The following is a 19,766-nucleotide window of genomic DNA, read 5'->3' as shown; positions in this document are numbered from 1 at the left end:
CCCGTTCTTACACATCTTTATCTGCGATCGAATTGCTTATTGGCATTCAGAGAGACACAAAGGATTGAACAAGGTACATTTCAATTTCGTCTAAGCTACACCTATACGCACTACAAAGCTATTCCTATCGCTATTGACTCTTCACCGGAGTGGGTGCTTGAACAGCACTTCCCAAGCCCTGATATTATGGTATGCTTTTGATCGAATCTCTGCCCAGTCATTAGTATTCGAAAATTCCTAATTGTTCACCATCCCCAGCCAATCACGTGGCTAGGAGTTACAGGCCTTGTACGATAAGCATCGATGCTGAATATCCCCCTTGTTGGTTCATTCTCAGAGCTTGCTGGACAATCGTCCATAGTCGCATCCCCAAATGAGTCTTTGAATGAAGGGATGTAAGAACGATTTACTCTTTCCTCTTGTGGACCATCGCTCATATTCACATCACCAAAAGAGTCTTTGAAAGAAGGGATGTAAGGACGATTTCCCCTTTCCTCTTGTGGACAATCGCTCATAGTCACATCCCCAAAAGAGTCTTTGAACGAAGGGATGCAATACCGATTTCTCCTTTCCTCTTGCCAACGTTCTACTTCGTCTTGAGTTAGCATCATTCCCGAACACGAAGCACAAACAGGTCGCCGCTCATCTTCCCTGGCTGATGTCAGCGCAGTTCGAGATGCGGCTTGAGGCACGATAGCTTGAGTTGTCACAGTTTGAGGCGACATAAGTTGGGATATGGCGATTCGACGTGGCTCAGTTCGAAGCACCACATTTTCTGGCATCTCTGTAGGCTCCACAAGTTGAGATATGGATATTCTAGATGACTCAACTTGAGGCAGCAAAAGTTGAGATATGGATATTCTTTTAGAAGGCTCAGTTTCAGACAACAAAAGTTGAGAAATGGGTATTCTTTTAGAGGGCTCAGTTTGAGGCAGAACGAGTTGAGATATGGAGATTCGAGAAGGTTCTGATTGAGGCAGCACAAGTTGAGATATGGAAATTCGAGACGGCTCAGCTTGAGACGGCGCGGGTTCGGGTGTGGGAGTTTGAGACGGCTCAGCTTGAGGCACCACAGCTTGAGATACCGCCTTTTTGGGCACCGTCTTCTTAGGCGCTGCTGTCTTTGGCGGCAGAGTTCCGCCGACTCGACTGGATTTTCGTTTGTTAACGCCGCCAGATACGGGACCCGCCCGAGCTTGCTTTGCTGGCTTCTTGACTGCTTGAGCTCGAGCCTGGGCCCGAGTTTGAGCCCGAGTTTGAGTTTGGGCTTGGGCTTTAGCTTGAGCTCGCGTTTGAATTTGAACTTGAACTGGCGCCGGCTTTTGGCGAACGGGATGCTGCGATTTCGGTAGCAACACTTTATCCTTCCTCTTCTTAACACATGGCTTAGAGATATTTTGTGAGTTCGTTGAAGACGCAGAAGTTGAGGGCTGTGGAGCCGAAACCACAATGGTTTGAGGTCTTTGATCAACTTGGGGCCTTGGGCCTTCTCTGTTGGCTACTTGCCCATACTGTTGAGGAGCCACTTGAACGCGAGTTTGACGTCCCAAAGTTTCCTGATTGGCAAATTGCCAGTCCATGTGGGAGACCTCCCGGATGTCGCTATCAGAGCTGGCCGCTGCTTCCATCTCCTCTTCCTCCTCTACGATTTGCAGGTCTAACGCTGACGAATAATCATCGAATCCATTCGGAGAATTATCCAACTCTCTGAGAGCGACTCTGGAAGATGGGTGTGATTGCACAATATGCTGCGGTACCAAGGTACTAGAATGATTATGGCAAGGAGGAGCTTCTGTGTTAGAAATCTGTTGAGCAACTGGCATGTTTCTGACATTAACAACAGTTGATCCCATTCTTTGTACTTCTTGGGAGGCTGGCGCTCTATAAGGAGGCGAGTATATTCTCTCTATCCTTTGCACTTCATGAGGAGATGGCGCTCTGTCAAGAGGCGAATACCTTGGCTCTATCCCCTGCACTCCTTGAGGGGACGGCGCTCTATAAGGAGGCGAGTATATTCGCTCTATCCTTTGCACTTCATGAGGAGATGGCGCTCTGTAAGGAGACGAGTATATTCGCTCCATCCTTTGCACTTGAGGGGATGGCGCTCTGTCAAGAGGCGAGTACCTTGGCTCTATCCTTTGCACTCCTTGAGAGGCTGGCTGATGCGAGACTCTTGGTTCCACACCGTCGAAAGGTGTTGAGTGCTCATGGGGGGAAGGATGTTCGATGCCTTGCGTGTTTTGGGCGTTCCAAGTTAAAATGCTGTTATAATGCACAGCAGTCTCTCTGGGAATCGTCTCAGATAGCTTCGACGCTGAGACAGCTGAAGGGTTATGCTTCATGAGATGTTCAACTACTCTATTTCCAACGCTTGGCAGGAATCCTATTATGGACGATTCTTGAGGATCGTGCAGGGGAGGACGTTCTTGATCTCGGGCTCGAAGGGACTCTTCTCTATTGTGACGCCATTCTCCTTTGAGGCGGCGAAGGCGCTCCCTCGGTCTCTCATTCGCCGCCTCCGCCTGCTGTGAAGTTGGCTCTGTAGGTTCAGGCGGATTTGACGAGTTCATTGACTGTGAATCTGCCGCTGGGTTTGGATCATTTGACTGCCATGGAGCTGTGACTGGTTGTGGATAAGCTGGCTGTGACTGGTAGGATTGTGAGCATTCAGGTAATGAGCATCTGTGCTGTGAACAAGCAGGCTGTGGACAAGCAGGCCGCGAATAATAAGATTGTGAGTGGGTGGGCTCTGAGTAGGCGGGCTGAACATGGCAAGCTTGCGAGCTGCCAGGTTGTGGATAAGGAGGCTGCGAATAGGCAGGCTGCGGATTGGGAGGCTGCGAGATCACTGGTGGCTGTGGAGTTTCCATTCTTTGTGATGCCACTGCCGGCCGCGGTGCTAACGGTGGATATGCAGTGGCCGCCGGGCGCGGAGTCATCACTGTTCGTGGGGGTGTCGCTTGTCGTGAAGTTCTGGTCAATTGCGGCACTAGTATTGGGTGTTGAGAAGGTGGCATTGGTTGTTCTGGAGCTACGAAAGTCTGTTCATCCGCAGCCGGCAGGGTATATGTCACTGAATGTTTAAGCATCGACCGCCGTCGAGCTGATGCCGATTTTGTTTGTGGACGCTGCCACTTGGAGGGCTGCGAGCTTCGTCGTTCAATGATCCTAACGAAACCAGGTATTTCTTCAGGTGATTGTGGTCTAGTGACTACCTCACCATTTCTTTGCCGGTCTCTAGCTTCCTAAACAGCATGTTAACAGCTAGCATAGACAGTTGATAGTTTCGACCCGCTTACCGTTTTATTGCGAGAGTTGGGATATGTCTCTAATGTTTGTACAGCATTCCAAAGAATGGGAGTCGGATATTTTGTATAATGGCCTGCTGGAGACGCCTGCCCATCACTGCGGCTCGAAGGGGATGTTTCTGCACTGCTCTGGCTGGTAGGAGGTGTTGGTACAGTGTTGTATACTCTCGGAGCGGTCTGCTCGTTGACGTGAGCATTAGGAATTGCCTGCTGAGTGTTGTTGATACCAGGTGCTGCGCCTTGATCATTACGAATCTGGAGAGCGTTGAAAGCACGCCGTGCAATCTCATAATCTGAGACCGTAGGAGACGGCGGGTCATCATGGTGACCTCGGTAAGGAATCTGTCGACTTTCATTATCCGCACAAGATATCTGTCTGCTTTGTGGTATCTGTTGGGATGCCAGCCCAGAACTGTTATTCGCAGGAGGCATTTGTCCAGTATTGTGGCCATCGAGGGGGACCACCAGTGGAGCAATGACCACCCGTGGAGCAATTGCAATGGGGCGGTTGGTAATTGTCTGTTTTGAATTGTTCTTCCCAGCGGAAACTCGCTTGGTAGATGATGCTGCGACTTCCGGGCGGCTAGACTTTGGGCCATTGGGTAGCTTCAACTGATGAGTGGAATTAGGCTCAACCGATCGCCTTACTGCTTCCGCCGCCTTTTCCTCTGTGTTGGGCAGAGACACTCCAAAAGATTGTTCCATGCCTCGTGCCGAATCAGTTCGGACTTTTTCGATGCTATCCTGCGTTCCAGTATTGCTGTCATCTTTCGTTGAGGGCATGCTGTCATCTCCCATTGAGGGCATACTGTCATCTCCCATTAAGGGTATGCTGTCATCTCCCATTGAAGGTATGCTGTCATCTCCTGTTGAGGGTATGCTGTCATTTTCGGTTGAGGGTAGGTCCGGACCTGGCTGATCTCGCCTCTCTCTATCCCTCTGATGCTGGAGGATTGTGGTAATGGGCATTGCTGCTATTGATTCAAAACAGCGCTGTGAATGGCGGTGTTATGAAATCTATTTGAGAGAACTCTGGTAAAAACACACAATATCAACAGCGTCCTCGTCATGAAAATCTATGCCGACCGAAGATGATTGCGATATGATAAAAGAAAAGAGATGCGCCTGTTCTGACAGCTGCGGAGTATAGACAACGGGAAATACTTGACCCAAGTAGTTTTGTACGAGGGAGTGATATACACACGTGTGCAGCATTGCATAAAGAGGAGCTGAGTACGGCAAGAGTATGTCTCAGCCACAACTCACATCAACTGCCACTATGAGAGAGATCTCTGCGACAAAAAAAGTAATAATGAGGCCGCGAGGCCGTCATATTGATAAAGCGGGTGCCGTGTTTCACCCAGCAGCATCGGATACCGGGCACATACCCAGGTGCAGGCACACAGGTAAGCACCCGCATGGCCTGTGAGAGATTGGAGGCAGAGGCATCTGAAGTAGACGGTCCTTGGCTGGCTCTCAATGAGCCAAAAACCACGTCACGATAGCCCAGCCACGAAATGCTCCATCATTATGCACGACACTTGCATTTGCATTTGCATTTGCTCCTGCATCTGCTTCGGTTTCATTCGTCGTCTTGTCCAAGGATACAATGTGTGCCGAATAGTAGCATCAGCAGAGCACAGATCTTGTGGTAGGAGGGCCCCTCTTGTGAGGGTCTGGCAGCGAATGGGATCATGGAGATCTCTCTGATTAGGCAGAGAAAAGCAGAGATGATCAATGAAGCGGAACACGCCCTGGGCTCTCACACGGATCGGCGTTTACTGTGGCATCGCATCATTCCCCCACGCCACAGCAACGATGCCCGAGAGAAGCTCAGCTGTCTGGGCTAAAAGCAAACACCATGTTCGGGGACGCTAGTGGGCTTGACTGGTCTTGACTTGGCAATTTCGTGGCTTGAGTCCCGCCTGTGATGGGTGCAAGACTCCGGATTCCCGGGGCTAGTTCCCGTCATTCTTTTAGTTCCCTCAGCTCTAAGCGTGGCGCTTTTGGCTTGGTTGGGGGATTTCTCGATCTGAGATTCATCAGTTCAAGTACACACTTTTCTACCAAAAGAGCTAGGATCATTTTGAAAAGACCAAGTGAAAAGAGAGAGGCAGAGGCAAAGGAAGAAGGTACGGATGGGAGACAACGAGCAGAGGAAGATTCGTGAGCCAATACGTGGCGCATTTGGACGTACCAATAGTGACGAAGCAAGACGTAGCGCGAGGCTGGCTGGCGGCGCCAAAACCATGCAAACATTTGAGTCAGAAGGGAGACTGATAATCCTTGCTGTCTCGAATATCAGTTACACACACTGCAGCCTGATTCGTTCACTGTGGGCCTAGGCTTAATCGGCTAAGCAGAGAGATGGCCAGGCCTGTACGAGTACGGAGAACCTGAACTCGCAGTGAGGATGGCCATGAGAGAAGGCGAGGGCATGGCAAAATGTGACGGAAGATGATCGTCTGCTGTTGAGCATGAAACTTGCCCGTCCGTCGTCTCCACGAGTTCTTTCCACGCTATCATGAGATGCTTATGGTTTCTCATTCATTGCATCATTTTTCGTGACAATCTGGATGAATGGGGAGGTGTCTTGGAGCTCAAAGGCCGTCCGAGAACCTCGAATTGGTGCGAGTACGAGCAGGTACGAGCAGGTATGAGCAAGGAGTGCCTCGGGCTCTTGGGCATCACTGCGCACATCAAATCACAAGCCTCGTCTCAGAAACATTTACATGCAAGGGAAAGAAAAAGCAAAAATACCACCGCCAAAAAAAGAAAGGAAAAGAAGAAGAAAGAAAGAAACCTGGTTTTTGTTGGAAAATCATGCCGCTGTCTGGGCTGTCTTCTCCACAGCCACAGCCTCGAACCTCCGATTTGACGTCTCCGGAAATGATGGTCGAGGTGGGTGCGCTAGACACCGGGGCGACTGCAGCTCGTAGCCCAAGATCCGGTGAGCTGGATATTTCGCCAAGAGGCTAGAGTAGAGTCTAGCAGGGGAGAAGTGGCAGAGCTCCGGTGGACGAGAGAGAGAGAGAGAGAGAAAGAGAGACTAAGACAAGAGCGTCAGAAGCAGGGCGGACAGGCGGACAGAGGCAGAAAAACTAAGAAGGCGGCAGAGCGGGAGAAGCACAGCGCAAGTTGGCGCGAGACATGACAAGGAAAAGGCTTGATGCTTACCTTATGCCAGCCTGCTTTCTTCCCCTTCACGGACCGACTAACACCTAAAGCCAGAACAACCGCGAGGACTGCCTCATGGCCGCTCCTGGATTCTCGTTTTGCTAGTGTGTCCTCTGTATGTATGCTGCGGTACACTGGCGGGCGTGGGATCTACCTCCGGAGAGCCGGATCTGGATCGAGCCGTGAGACTACGGCTGAGACAATGGTTCACACAGTCAGTCACCTGTAGCTTGTGCCAAAAAAACGCTTGTCAGAAGTGCTTGAGATCTGCCAAGTTAGAGACATGGCTTTTCGAGCGAGCCTGGTTATTACTCACTACAACTGTAGTCGTACCCTGTTGGCACACTCTCAGCACTCAGTTCCCACATCATACAGGCATACATGGGTCTGCCTTGCTCTCCCGCGCTTGTGGCGTCGAGCTTTTCATCTGTCATATCGGATCACCAGGATAATATGCCGAGGTGGAGTTGGGTTGCCGCCTCAAGTTCGCATCTCTCGCGGGGGCCCTGGATAGGTGCCTGATGCTCTTGGCTTGTAATATTTCTAATCGCAATAAGGAAGGGCCATTGGGTGTGTTGATGAGGCTCTTGGCCATGCCTCCCAGCGTCCGCGCCCTACCTGCTGAACTCGCATGAGGGCCACGCTATACTTTCCATGCCTGATACAGGCTATCGTAGCAGTCCGGAAGGAACTCTCCCAGTCCGGGAATTTATGCAAATAGGTATGCTTGTTTTTCTCATGGCTATTTCTGCATGGCCGCTTGCCGATTCTTTCTCTCAGGAAGCCGAGACGCCTGCTGTTCCTATCATGCTAAGAAGCTTCCATTGCCGGATTAAGAGAGTCAAATCAAAGCGTGTAATCGGATTCTCATGGGCACGTTTCCACGGTGCATCAGAGATTTCGCATATCGCATTCTCATGTCGCAGGGTAGGAGTGTACCAGAATCTCTCACCCGGCACACTCAGCATTGATTGGGATACTCAATAGAGCTTAATGGTCAGCGGCTTCACGCCTAATCTCGGCTGCATTTGTTTTCGATTTGCCACCATGTAAGTAATTGACCAAGCGGTCGATGGTGATTGGGAATGTGATTCGAGGGAGCACGTGGTTCCCCCTTGCTGAGACTTGCAGCCATATCACTCTCTCAGGCGTACTTCGCGCGGCTAGGCTTTTTCGTCATGGTTGAGGCGTCTCATGGACCTAGATTTTATGACAGAATGCAAAATGTGCAAAAATAGTGCAAGTCTCAATGCCACATGTCGAGATATGCTTGTCAATCATCTCGAAAATATGAAGCACCTCTTTATGCTTTCGAGTTTGCGTCCTTATCAGGATTGGCTAAGTCCATTTTCGAAAGATCTACTCCGTCTCATGCTTCATTTCACTGGGAAAAGCCTCGGCTTGAATCATGTTGCCAGAAAATGCCATAGTCTTTTGGCGACTGGAGATTGATGATTCCGATTTCTTTTCTCCCAACCATACAAAGACTGACATTCTCTAGATGAACAGAGAATCCGGCGGGTCAGCATATTGTGCCAATAGCTCGTGGCACAATAATATCTCTCATGTCTCATTGGAACCGGGGATCACATCTGGTGGCTTTCTCACCCACCGCAGTATTTTTTTGCGTATGACCAACTTGTGCTCACAATCAGATCGTGCCTGTGAGCTGAAAAAAAGAATGTCAGTCCATCACCATCGGACCCATCCATTGCTTCTGCGCATTGGCTGTCTATCTCAGTTTCTTCCCGGCGATAACCATGTATGCGGCTCCGCAACAACAGGGGATTGATCAGTCTAGGACTGGGGGTTTGAAAGGTGCTCGATGGCCGCAAAGGCGACCCCCGATCCAGATCGGAAGACCTTGCTCAGGCGCCAATACAAACTATTCATACCACTGTTGTTGGCATTCATGCGCGTCGAGTTTCGATCCATTATCGTGGCTTCTCCCCTAGTATGAAGTAATGCCTGGCAAAGGAATCTATTTTGTCGGCAAACCACAGCTTGCCACGGTATTCGTTATCAGTATCCATCTTTCAGTTATTCCAGCAATATAATTTGCCGTTATTGAGAAATGATTTGTTTGTCTGCTTTGATTTCGGCCGTGCAATGCTATCGCCGTGCCTAGTACCAAGAAGGATGAGGATCCCTGAAAGTCATTGCTTTTGTTGTTTCACTTCAGGCAAACAATCTGACATCACAGGATATTGCCAGAAAAAAAAAGAAAAGAAAGGAGAAGAAGGGAAAGGAGACAAGTAGAAAAGAATAGAGCAGAAAAGAACAGTAGGCAGACTGTCATCTCCACCCTCCTTCGTGAATCCGCAGAGGGCAAAATACGGGAGATCAAATGCTTAGTCTACCGAATGTTTGATAAGGGAGTGTTTGGTAGATGCCGCGGAAGCTAAAGCCAACAACGGGCTACATTTTCTGCGACAGTATCCGGTAAACTCGAGACCGATAATTATCACGCCTTTGGGTATTCCAGGTGCTTGCTTCGGATCTCCAAATGTGGCTTGGTCACTGCCTTTCTCTCTTATTTTCACTGGCAATTAGCTGTAAGGAAATGAGTATGTCGTACAATGCGGTGTCATTATTTCCTGATTCTGGTGTTTCCATGCTGGGTGGCCAATCTGTCACCTTGACTGTGTGACTGAAATAAATTACCTGGTGCATGAGTGCATGAGCAGTGTAACCAGTGCAATGTAAAATCACCGATGGTTAAAGGCAGTGAAGCATAAAGCTTGGAAACAAAATAGAGCCATCATGTTCATAGCCTCCGATTTGTGATCCATGCCTTGACAGAACTGAAACTAGTGTTGATGTACCCTGGTGGCATATCAACGTCTTGTATCACCTCATTTGCTGAGTGATTATCAATGGCTCCATAAAAATGTACGAGTGCATTAGAACCCATCGCGGTGAAATGCGAAGCAGCCCAAGGCAGTTCCTGCGAGCGGCAAGAGGCCTCTAATCAAGTTCAGAGTAATCCATCGATCCAGAAGGCCCTCGACTTGGATTGTGGTCACTTGCGCCTCCCCGCTGTCTTCTTTAAGAGCCTCTTCATGCAATTGCCCATTGACGTCTTTCATAATTGTCAAGGTGAAGGGAATAATGGACAAAACGCAACCAGCAGCTCCCAGGTAGCTCCCCCATGATCCTTCGCTACGATAAGAGTCGTACGCTGCGAATAGGTACGCCAGAGAAGTGCCAATGGCGAACTTTGGCATCGAAGCCGCCCCGCGCTTGTACAGCTCAGCCCAGATTTTGGCGGACGATTGTTTCATTGCGGCAGCAGCTGGCGCTCCACCAATCGAAAAAGATATGATGGCTCCTATTTGCGGAATGAATGAGAATCGCTTGTTGTCATGCGAAACTTGATGCGAAGATTTAGGATTTGGGATTTACCGGAGAGCCATGTCGAGCCAACGATGCCCGTGGCGACCAAGACCAGGGAGGGTCCTGAGAGGTGCATTTTGGGAATGATATTGATCAATATGCTATACAGCAATGTAAATAATGATATTGTATTTGGCAGGCTGATGGTTTCTTGCAAAGAGAGAGCGGTGGATGAAAAGAGTTTAGGATCTCGTTTGTAGGAGCAATGCCGCCAAATATTGCGAGATTTAGTGGATGGAGGGAATCCTTCAATGACGTAGCATCAACTTTCACGCCGACCGACGTCACGGCGCCAAAGGCGATACTGAATATCGATTTTTTTTCTTTTTCGTATGATATTGGCAAGACTGCCCATAGAATTTGAGTAATTCATTGCTTTGAAACGTTGTCATCCAATGTTAGTGACGGATGCGATTTTGTGATGCCACTTGGTGGAGGATCATTGACGGCGGCTTTTGATGGAAATATCATTCTTAAACGACGAGTAGTCGGCAATGGCTCTCTTGGACCTATCCGCAAGAGTTGCCTTGACAAAATCAATTGCGATAGATTTGGTCGTCCAACTTTTGTAGGCAGTAGTCTGGGTCGATGTAGCAGGTCATTGTGTGTGGCCTTTGTAGTAGAGCGACGCAAACATCCACTGGAAGCAGGTGGATTTTGGAAGCAGATGAATAATCTGCTGTGATGAATTGACCTGCTTTAGCGAGTCCAGTGATTATTGTGCCTTGCTAGGAATCTGCTCCTAGAGGTGATAGTACCGCTGGCGAAATCGGATATCCTGCCCACCTATTAGAACACACAAGCAGGAGTGAGCGGAAAGAGCCAACTTTGGTGGACATACTGTATGCTCTGGTTTGGGCCGAATTCATAGATCTTTGGAGCTCCGCTGCGGCAGCGCAGAATTCACCAGCCAACATACATACTCTGTAACAATTGTCGTTCGAAGATGCAGCGGCTCAGGTAGGAGGCTATCATGATGGCGCTGTTAATCCGAAGCGAACCGTCTTGACGAGGATTTTGGTGAATGGTGGTAAGAGTGTGGCTCGAATATAGGCATGATCCTGTATTCTTTGGATGCAGTTTATTGGACAAGAAACAACTCTGGTCATCATACAGCTCTGTCTCTCTCTCCTTCTAGCGAGTTGATGGTTGTGAATCGTCCAGCTCGGTTGCGCGAATGGTGGAAAGGAGAAATGAAAAGTGTATTCCTATGCTCTGACTTGAAGATTTCTGCGCAAATAGATTGCGATTTATCGTAAAAAAGCACAGCACGCTCGTGCTTGCATCAGGGCCTCAGTGAAATATGCTTACCTGGTTGAAATGATGTTGTCGAATTTTGGCGGCGTCATCGTAGTCCAAGGTCCCTAAAGTTAGCCAGGCTAATCTCTTGATTCAAACTGGCTGGATCGCATAATACTGCCACTCGCCTATCAAAGGCTTTCAACTAGAGTTGATGTTCAGCCTTTGTTCAATGACGAGTCTTTGAATCGTCCCAGGTAGCATCCTGCAGACGGGGCAACCTACCATATTTGACGGCGCACACTGGCCGAATTCATCTGCTTGATCTGGACGAATCATCTTCCAGCCTCCGTGGTCCTCTTGTTCGATAAATGAGAGTATTGAAATACGATATGCCGCAATGAGAGGAACTACGGGCAAAACAATTCCAGGTATGCCGTAGCAAACTGGGAGTAGGGATGAAGACAGATTGGAAAAAAAAAAGAAAGAAAGAAAGAAAGAAAAATTAGTATGTCGGAGAGTGAAGGCGGTGGAAAGCCTATCTTCCTACCTCTTTCCTTCCTTTTCTGCCATTCTGCGGTGTTGATGGGACGAATCATGTGACATCACGTCTCTCTATCACGTTCCCAAGACTTCCTATTTCTTTGCTACCTACATCTCTCAAGACTTTTTTTATGTTTCCGCTCCGATTGAATCTCAGTAATGGCGATTACCTTCACATGGTAACTTTCCCCAACAGAACATGAACCACTTTGCCGTCCTGGAAATAGAGTCGGCTGAACTTGCCAACAGAAACTATCGCCTACACCTCTACGTCTTTGGATCTTGGATTTGCCCGCAAGGTTTGGTATAGTATCGATAGCTTGAAGGTGAGCCCTTGCCTAATCCTAATCTGCTTTTCTAGAATGCTGCTAAGTTTGAAAAGGCCATCATCCTTGTACCTATGCCACGGCCCATCTTGATTGGACTTTTGCCGAAGAGGAGAATCGGATGCCATCCGAAGTCGCTTGCCACGTCGATATCAACCTAAAGGCACAAGAAGCCCAGTAAGGCTAAAGCTCCATTATCCAAGCTATGAAGGATCTCTTAGGAAGCATCCCTACATATCAATTTCCGTATAAGCCGTTGTGGCCGACGGCAATTTGTCCTTCTCTAACGTCATTCGGCCGCCGTCTCCGAGGAGATGCATCTTCGCTCATACTCCGCACTCGAGGCACGATTTGACTCGCTTGCTGGTGTTGGACTTGCATCTGAGCCGCAGTACAGTTGGCCCCCAAAATATATCAGAAAAACTGACTTGGTACTAGTAGGTCGATCCGAAGTGCCAAGTCAACGGTCCGCATGTGCAGATCTGCACACGCCCCCTTCAAAGATGGGAGCGGTCAGTGTTGGAGATCTACGAAGTTGCATAAGTACATACTACTTTCATAAAATACCCTCGAAACGCCGTCAAGTACTCTCTACATCCGCTGAGGGTCCTACCAAAAATGCTCCAAAGAATAGCCTCACATGCAATCTTCACACCATCTACGGCACACCGGCAACAACTGGGGGCCATGGCTGAGGGATTCGACATACAAGGGAGATCTAGCCAAGCCAAGAGGTCTACTAGTAGTCATCCTAGCTGGATGTTGGTACTACAGTTCACCAGCTCGTGCTTTCGCGTGCGAGCATACTATTTGAACCGCGTAAAGCGGTTATCCAACAATAGACCAAGGTTGTCATTCGACCCAAGGTGCTAGGCAAACGAGTCAGTCGGCGATGGAGTGACCATCGGACTCGGCGTTTCTTCGATGAATCACGGTCACCATTGCGCCGAAGCTCGACAGATGAAATCTCCCGTTGCATGCAGCCGATATCGCAAGACGCCGATGAAGCCGCTGATCGAAGCACGGCAATCGCATCTCCTGGCTAAAAAAAAGACGGCTATGCGTCGAATACCCTTGGCCGCACACACGCAACATGCGTTCGACTCCCTGCGGCTGATCTGCAGCCAAGCCGGCAGCTGTCGCCCGACAACGGCATCGGATGCATATCTGTGATCAATCCAAACGATGCGATGCAGCTAGCTTAGCGATGGAATAAGATGGTATGCCAAAGGCGACGCCTCCATGACCGAGCACCGGCGAAAATTTGTTTCTCATCATCCGTGCACTGGTTTCAACAGAGAGGGGCTGCTTGAAGCCAAGGCCCGTGCTTCACGCATGAGAAAGGCGACAAGGTGACATGGACCGTGTCAGCGCCTCAACATTGGCCAACACCAGAGCCCTTCGTATCTCGCATCTTTCGTCCTCAAAGAGTGGCCGAAAAACCTGCCTTTGCTAGGTAGCTTCACATGCCAAATTCAAACAGGGGATAGGGAGTACACAGCTCGCCTCATCGACGAATGGAATGGCTTCTCTAGAACCCTTCTTTACGGACGCTTGTATGGCACACACCCCTCCATCGCCATGCAGCCAAAACGTCAAAGCATTAGTGGTGGTAATTCTGCTTGCGCTATTGCCAACTATCCACCTCACTCACCCAGTCTCCATGCCTGCTTGTAAGCAGCCTTCAGCTCTGACCGGGCTCGCCTAATAAGTCCTGTACAGCCCCTTCTGACTCGGGAGAATTTATCAGCTATATCAGCTGTAACATTCTGGCGGCCGTTCTAGCAGCTCTCGATTGTCACAAGATCCCTCGCCATTGCCACATTCTCACCACGTCGATTGTCACTAGTCTTGTTCATTTTCGCGCGGGCTTGGCGCCAAATGTGTAGAGCTGATTGCTAGGCTATTGGAGAACTGGCCAAGCCTCTCCCGCGGCCTTCTCCGAGTTCGTGTGGTTCAATCAAGCCTCCCACGTGAAGCTCTGTATGTCTCACCACAGCCGCGCTCCTTATGCCATGCAATATTACAATGGATCGTGATGCTGTATACGTTTAGGTCATTTGGTACACGATGTCACCAACAGATGGTCTGTGGGGAGAGCGGGCAGGATATACTACTGCCTTGGCTGCTCAAATGACTGGTCTCTTTTATTGCAATCATCAGCTTTTATGCTTGAATTTATTGGCAAGATTAAGGTACATCTTCAGGGATCTATTAGGAATGGGAATTTGCGCCTCCTCCCAAGGCGCGCTGCATGGCGCACCTCGTCTTGCCACTCTGTAAATACCCTCACAGGGCGCGCTCCTTGTCACCCCTCTCAGGTATTGCAGCGGCTGCCCCGTTTCATTCCACAGGAAAGGAGGAACAAATCTCAAAAGACAACTAGCCGAACTTTCTTTTTCAATGAATTTCCGCGTCTCTTGAAGTGACACTCACTAAGGAAAATTAAGAAAATGGCATGGAATCCTCCATGCATGCATGAAACACTATTGGCCGCCCACTCTATTTGGGCTAAGGATATCATGACACTCGCGTGGACTCATCTCCCCGTCTTGATGTATGCAACCCAACAAAGAGAAGAAAAGGGCTGGATCGACTCACGATCTCACATCCCATGTATGCTCTGTAATGAAATACCGTATTTGTAAAGACCACCAGCTAGCTTTTCAAGGTGAAAAAAAGGTTAACGTGGTGAGTCCCGAATAATACCGTAAGAAAAAGGACGATATTCAACCTCCAAATAAACGCCAACCGGGCTGACTCTCCCTCTTGGGTTACTCAGCACTCCGCTCCCAACTCTAATGCGTGAGGTGACAACTCTTATTCCCACCTGGACAGTGTACCGACCCATGGAAAAAAAAAGAAAAGAGAAAAGAGAATAGTAGACATGGATGGAAACGGGCAGGGAATTATTATGATCAGCTCAGAAAGAGACGTGAAATTGATGAGAGAAAAAAAAAAAAAGAAAGCCACTTCGCTCCACCCAATGTTGACAAATGATTTCGATGAATAAAGAAAAATTTATGAGAAAAACTGAAGAGGCTCGGCCGTAAGATGGTCGATATGTGATGGAATACTGGCGAACACTTGCGGAGAGCGCTTGGATGAGGTATGGCGCTCTTAATAGCCAGCTTGGCCGGGCATCTTGCCCAACGAGTGAGAGCCGTGAGTCTTTGGTGGAAGATGGTTATGGCAAAAGATCTTGCTGCCGCTCTTGCCGCCGTAATCCTTCTTGGTCACATCAATGATGTGCTTGGGATCGTCGTACGACTCGAGTTGGCAGCACTCGATATTTTTGACCCATCGATTGGTGATAACCTCGTAGATGCTGATGCGGCTGTCAGGATCAGGGTTGAGCATCTGCAGCAGAATGCGTCGCAGGGCTGGAGGGTTAACGCCGACATCAAGAGCGTAGCAGTTGGGATAGTCCGTGTCTGTGATGGCGGCGTCCTTTTCGTCCTCGTGCTTCTTGTTCCACTTGCTCCAGCCCGTTACTAGCTTGTCGTAGTGAAGGTTGCCGGCTTCAGCCCTGGACCAGATGGCACCGCCAAAAGTCATGTAGATCATAACAATGGCTGCACTCCACACGTCCAAAGCTCGTGGGTCGTAATCTGCATTCTTCAAGAGCACTTCCGGCGCAATATAGGGCTCGCTGCCACAGATACCCGGGCGGCAGAGCCGGATCTCGCCCATGTTCTTACCACATTGGCCGCCGGATTCACGAAGGCCTGGATGTGTGCCGCAGAAGACTTCGGAAACACCAAAATCAGTAATTTTCAACTTGCTATCCTTTGTGATGAGCAGGTTCTCGAGCTTGATGTCACGATGGGCGATGCCGTTGGCATGCAGGTAGTTGACGCCTTGGATGAGCTGCTTGAAGAGGCACAGGCGGTCCTTGAGCTTAGCATCCCCTTTCAGGTGGCCCTTCTGCACAAGGCTAAACAGGTCACCTTCGGAGCAGTATTCCATGACGTGGTTCCAGCGTCCGTGATCCGTGCAGAGGCGGATAGTCTCGACAATATTAGGATGGTGTAGGCTCTTGCCGATACTGAATTCTGACTTGATCTTCTTATCGTAGTCCTCCTTGCTCTCCCGGCCCGACTTGCCTCGGAACTCCTTGACGGCATACATTTCGGTGGGGAAGCCCTTGCGCACCATGAGAGAAACTTTGGAAGCGGCGCCCTTTCCAAGATGCTTGCCGTGCCGGCCCAAAAGCTTGCTCTGGTACTCAAACTCATCCTGTAGCACAGCGACATCCACATTGAAATCATCCGGCAGGCTCAAACTCATGCGACGTGCCTTGGCGCCGGTTCCCGCATCCGGGGGCATCGCCCAGGGTTGTCGCTCAGGGGGATACGTCTGATCGCCGGCATTTATCTTGGCATGCGGGTGAGGAAGAGGCCCACGGCTTCCAGCATCAAAACTGTTGGCACGGCGTGATCCTTTGTTAGGAGGGCGCCCAGCAGTGCGGCCGACAGTTGTGCCGACAAAGTTGACGGCTCGGCCCCGCAGGCTGAATCCGGTCGATGCACGATTCTTCTTCTTGAGCTCCGTCTCGTCAACAAGAGACTGCTTATCCGCCTGCACCATTTCGAGAGGTGGCGCCCCGGGAGATGGGGGAGAATTAGATCGAATAGTCGTGTTAGACGGCCGTGTAAATGAGAAGCGACTTGAGCGTGTAGCTGGGCGAGCGCCGCTGGTGGGGGGCCGGTGCAGATAGGAAGATTCCGAGGGCGTAGGCGATCCGGATTCAAAGACCGGGGCGTCCTGTGCGCCGGGGCGGCGAAAGAAATTGGTCATTGTGATCTTGATGCTGGAAGTTGAAAGCCGACCTGAGCGTTGCGCTGGTGGGGGAAGTTCTTGAAAAGAAGGTCGACTAGAAGTGGGGGTCAGATCTGTAAGAGATTTGTTGCTATTGCTGATGCTAGGGGCGAGCTCAGAAGAAGATGCTGTGCCCGGCTTTGAAATTGAGACAGGCGGAACCAATGTAGGGGAGAGGAGGCTGCTGGAGGTTGGTCTGGAGGTTGGTCTGGAAGTTGGTTGCGCAGTTGGAATCGGATTCAGGGTTGAAGAGGCCGTCTTGCGCGAAGACGAAGAGAGGATAGCGGCCTTGCTTGCAGATGTCACAGCGCCGGCAGGGTGCTGCTGATGCAAGATTTGGTCTGACTGTATGTTGAAACTGCTGCGGTCGTCCTGATCCTGGTCATGCGCATTCCTCAACGAGGTAAAATCCTGCGATTGGCGGCCGCTCGTGGGTGTAACTGGCTCAATGGGGCCCTCGCTTTCCGTCTCGTCACCCTCGAGGATTGGATCTGGGAGATCGATTGGCGCTTGGCGAGGAGGCGAACCGGCTTTGAAGTAGTAGTTGCTATCACAGGAGCATTGAAGCGATTGCGCGCAATTATCCGCTGAGGGCAGCGGCAGATTGGGTCAGTAAGATGATGCTGATGAAGATGGTGATGATGATACTGAAACAGAACAAGAGGGAGAAAGAGAAAGAGAAATAGAAGAAGAATATCAAGCCGGCTTGTTCAAGGGAAAATAGGGAAAAGGTAAGGCGGGCGCAAAATATAGGTTTATATCAACAAACAACAAACTAAAAGTTTGAATGTTTGGAGTGAATTATTCAGCAGGAGGCGCAAAAAAGGTGGTGTTGAAGATGCAATATGCGCCAAGGAAAAAAACCTGCAGCGCAGAAAAGAGGCGTTGCGGGTGCCACACATGCCTCTTTTGAATGGGGGAAGGAGGGGGGGAGCGGAAATGGCAGGTTCGCCTTCGAAATGCAGCAAGGCTTATCTAACAAAAGCGAAGAAGCGAAGAAGTCACTCACTGTCTGCAGCCGGAAATGGCTGGGGGGTTGCTGGCGCTACTTGCGCTGAAGCTGTAGGAACCAGCATCCCCGGACCTGCTGAAAGCGCCATAGCTCTGGGCTGGCGGTTGGGCTGGCGGTTGGTTTGGCAGCTGGAGCTCCACTGTTCTGGAAGCGAGAAGCGGTGGTACAGCACCTGTAAGTAAGGCGCCGCTTGTGCCTCGAGAGCTGCGTGTGCTTCTCTAGCGTCTAGGCGCCGGCTTGCAGTCGAATCAGCGCGCTGCTGGTGCTTCTCTAGAAGCGTTCGATTCGGGGACGATCCTGCTGGGAGGGATCTCTGGGGCGGGACTGCAACGTAATTGGGCTGGGCGAATTAACCACTCAGCAGCCAACAGGCTCGGCAGCGATGACGAAAAGATTCAAGTCCGCGGTGTTGCCGAGACGGTGGTTTTTTGGCCGTGGACTGCTTCGATTCCACGGGGTAAATCTTGGGTTGGCTTTGGACACCGAAGGACTGCAGATGGCAGATAGCAGATAGGTGTCGAGGAGGGGCTGGCTGTGGTTAAGTGTGCCTCATAGGAGAAGAAAAAGAGTTGAAGATGGGTGTCGTCAAGGTTTCGTTTCAGACCGGTGGCGGCATGTGTGGAGTTGGATGATGGCAGATATCGGAGCGTCGATTTTCAAGCCTTGTTTTTCTCCCATTCCCTTTTTTACTTCGTTTCGTTTGTTCCAATCGTCTGCTCTTGTCCTCTTTACCCTTTCCGCGTTGATGCGTCGGTCGTATAGCGGGCTTTTTTCGCAACGAAATGTCCCCACCGAGGCTTTTAAAGCACCTTGGGGTGGGCTGTAAGCCGATGCTTGGGGAGCTGCTGCTCGTTGCGTGAAATCAAGTCGGTGAACCAAATCAGATGCCAAGTCGGGTCCCGGCGTCGATGTGAAAAGGAGAGAAGAGGCAAAGGCTGTAGGAATATGCTGTAGATGACAGTCGAGAGGTTATACTCCAGGTTTGGAATTAAGATATGTACGAGTAGGTGTGCGGTGAAGTAAGAAAGAAGAGGGAAAAGAAGAGTGCGATAGAGAGAGAAAACTAAAATGTGGAGAATTGTTCCCCGTGCTGTTCGTCTCTCGATCCAGTACTCCGTAAAGCCAGCCAAGACAGGACGAGGAAGAAATGATCCAAAGCGTGGGAGGTGGAGGCATTTAATAAAAACAATGGGCAATGTCTAAATAGAGGCGACTCTAGCAAATCTAGAAGCACATATACTGCTGGAGGGGGTGAAGGGGACCATCCGTGGAGTGTGCAGAACGTCGAGGTACACGGTACAGCACACCAGGCCCGAGTACAAGGTACAACGCACAAAGTACATACATCGGTACATTACAGCACCGGCTTGTCGTCCGTTGTGTCCCTTGTGTCGATGCCAAGGCGTTAGCACCATGCAATCTGGCTAAGGCGCTACAGTTGACTTACATGTTCCTTACTAGCAGCGTTGAGGGCAATCCTTTGGGGTGCCACAGGGGCCAAGGCACCTGATTCAGTGTTGCTGTGCTGGACGAGTACAGGCTCTACAGAGCACCGTAGCAGCCGGCAGATTCCAATTGATGACGCCGGCAAAATGCACAGTGCTTGGATACCACGCCGGAAACTGCGGGCTGAACAGACCCAACAGAGTCTCGGCGTGCGTCGAGCTAGAATCCTTTGTATATGTGCGGGCATTGGAGTTGTGAAGCTTGAACATGCAGCATGCCCTGGCATAATGTGGGAGATGCGGAGTAGGCACATGTACGAGTATGTACTCGGTACGTACCGTAATCGGCGCCAACTTTCGCTTCGCTTCGCTCCTCGCTCCTCGTACCCTCCAAATAAGACCGGCACACCTCCAGATATGAAAACCGCCATTTACAATAAACGCTGCAGAGATTAATGCAGCCAAGTCCCTGTACAGCCATTTTTTATTTTTTTTCAAC

The 19,766-nt window shown here is 50.1% G+C and overlaps 4 protein-coding genes across 4 annotated transcripts; all 4 read right to left on the bottom strand.

Annotated features, from left to right (window-relative positions):
* Window positions 1–245: 245 nt before the first annotated feature.
* On the bottom strand, window positions 246–1,823 carry TRIVIDRAFT_221910 (uncharacterized protein; the record flags this gene model as incomplete). The annotated part of the gene is made up of 1 exon (XM_014101379.1): window positions 246–1,823. One exon carries the CDS (start codon window positions 1,821–1,823, stop codon window positions 246–248), a length of 1,578 nt encoding a protein of 525 aa, XP_013956854.1.
* Window positions 1,824–3,257: 1,434 nt separating this feature from the next.
* On the bottom strand, window positions 3,258–4,277 carry TRIVIDRAFT_221909 (uncharacterized protein; the record flags this gene model as incomplete). Its single annotated transcript, XM_014101378.1, has 1 exon — window positions 3,258–4,277. One exon carries the CDS (start codon window positions 4,275–4,277, stop codon window positions 3,258–3,260), a length of 1,020 nt encoding a protein of 339 aa, XP_013956853.1.
* Window positions 4,278–9,058: 4,781 nt separating this feature from the next.
* On the bottom strand, window positions 9,059–10,020 carry TRIVIDRAFT_216078 (uncharacterized protein; the record flags this gene model as incomplete). Its single annotated transcript, XM_014101377.1, has 2 exons — window positions 9,059–9,816; window positions 9,891–10,020. 2 exons carry the CDS (start codon window positions 9,955–9,957, stop codon window positions 9,389–9,391), a joined length of 495 nt encoding a protein of 164 aa, XP_013956852.1.
* Window positions 10,021–15,109: 5,089 nt separating this feature from the next.
* Window positions 15,110–17,910, bottom strand: TRIVIDRAFT_212939 (Serine/threonine protein kinase; the record flags this gene model as incomplete). Its single annotated transcript, XM_014101376.1, has 3 exons — window positions 15,110–16,865; window positions 17,157–17,340; window positions 17,820–17,910. 3 exons carry the CDS (start codon window positions 17,908–17,910, stop codon window positions 15,110–15,112), a joined length of 2,031 nt encoding a protein of 676 aa, XP_013956851.1.
* Between the last annotated feature and the right edge of the window lie 1,856 nt (window positions 17,911–19,766).

The sequence above is a fragment of the Trichoderma virens genome (assembly GCF_000170995.1).
Source record: "Trichoderma virens Gv29-8 chromosome Unknown TRIVIscaffold_6, whole genome shotgun sequence".
Lineage (NCBI taxonomy): Eukaryota > Fungi > Ascomycota > Sordariomycetes > Hypocreales > Hypocreaceae > Trichoderma > Trichoderma virens.
This window is presented reverse-complemented; position numbering and strand designations above follow the sequence as displayed.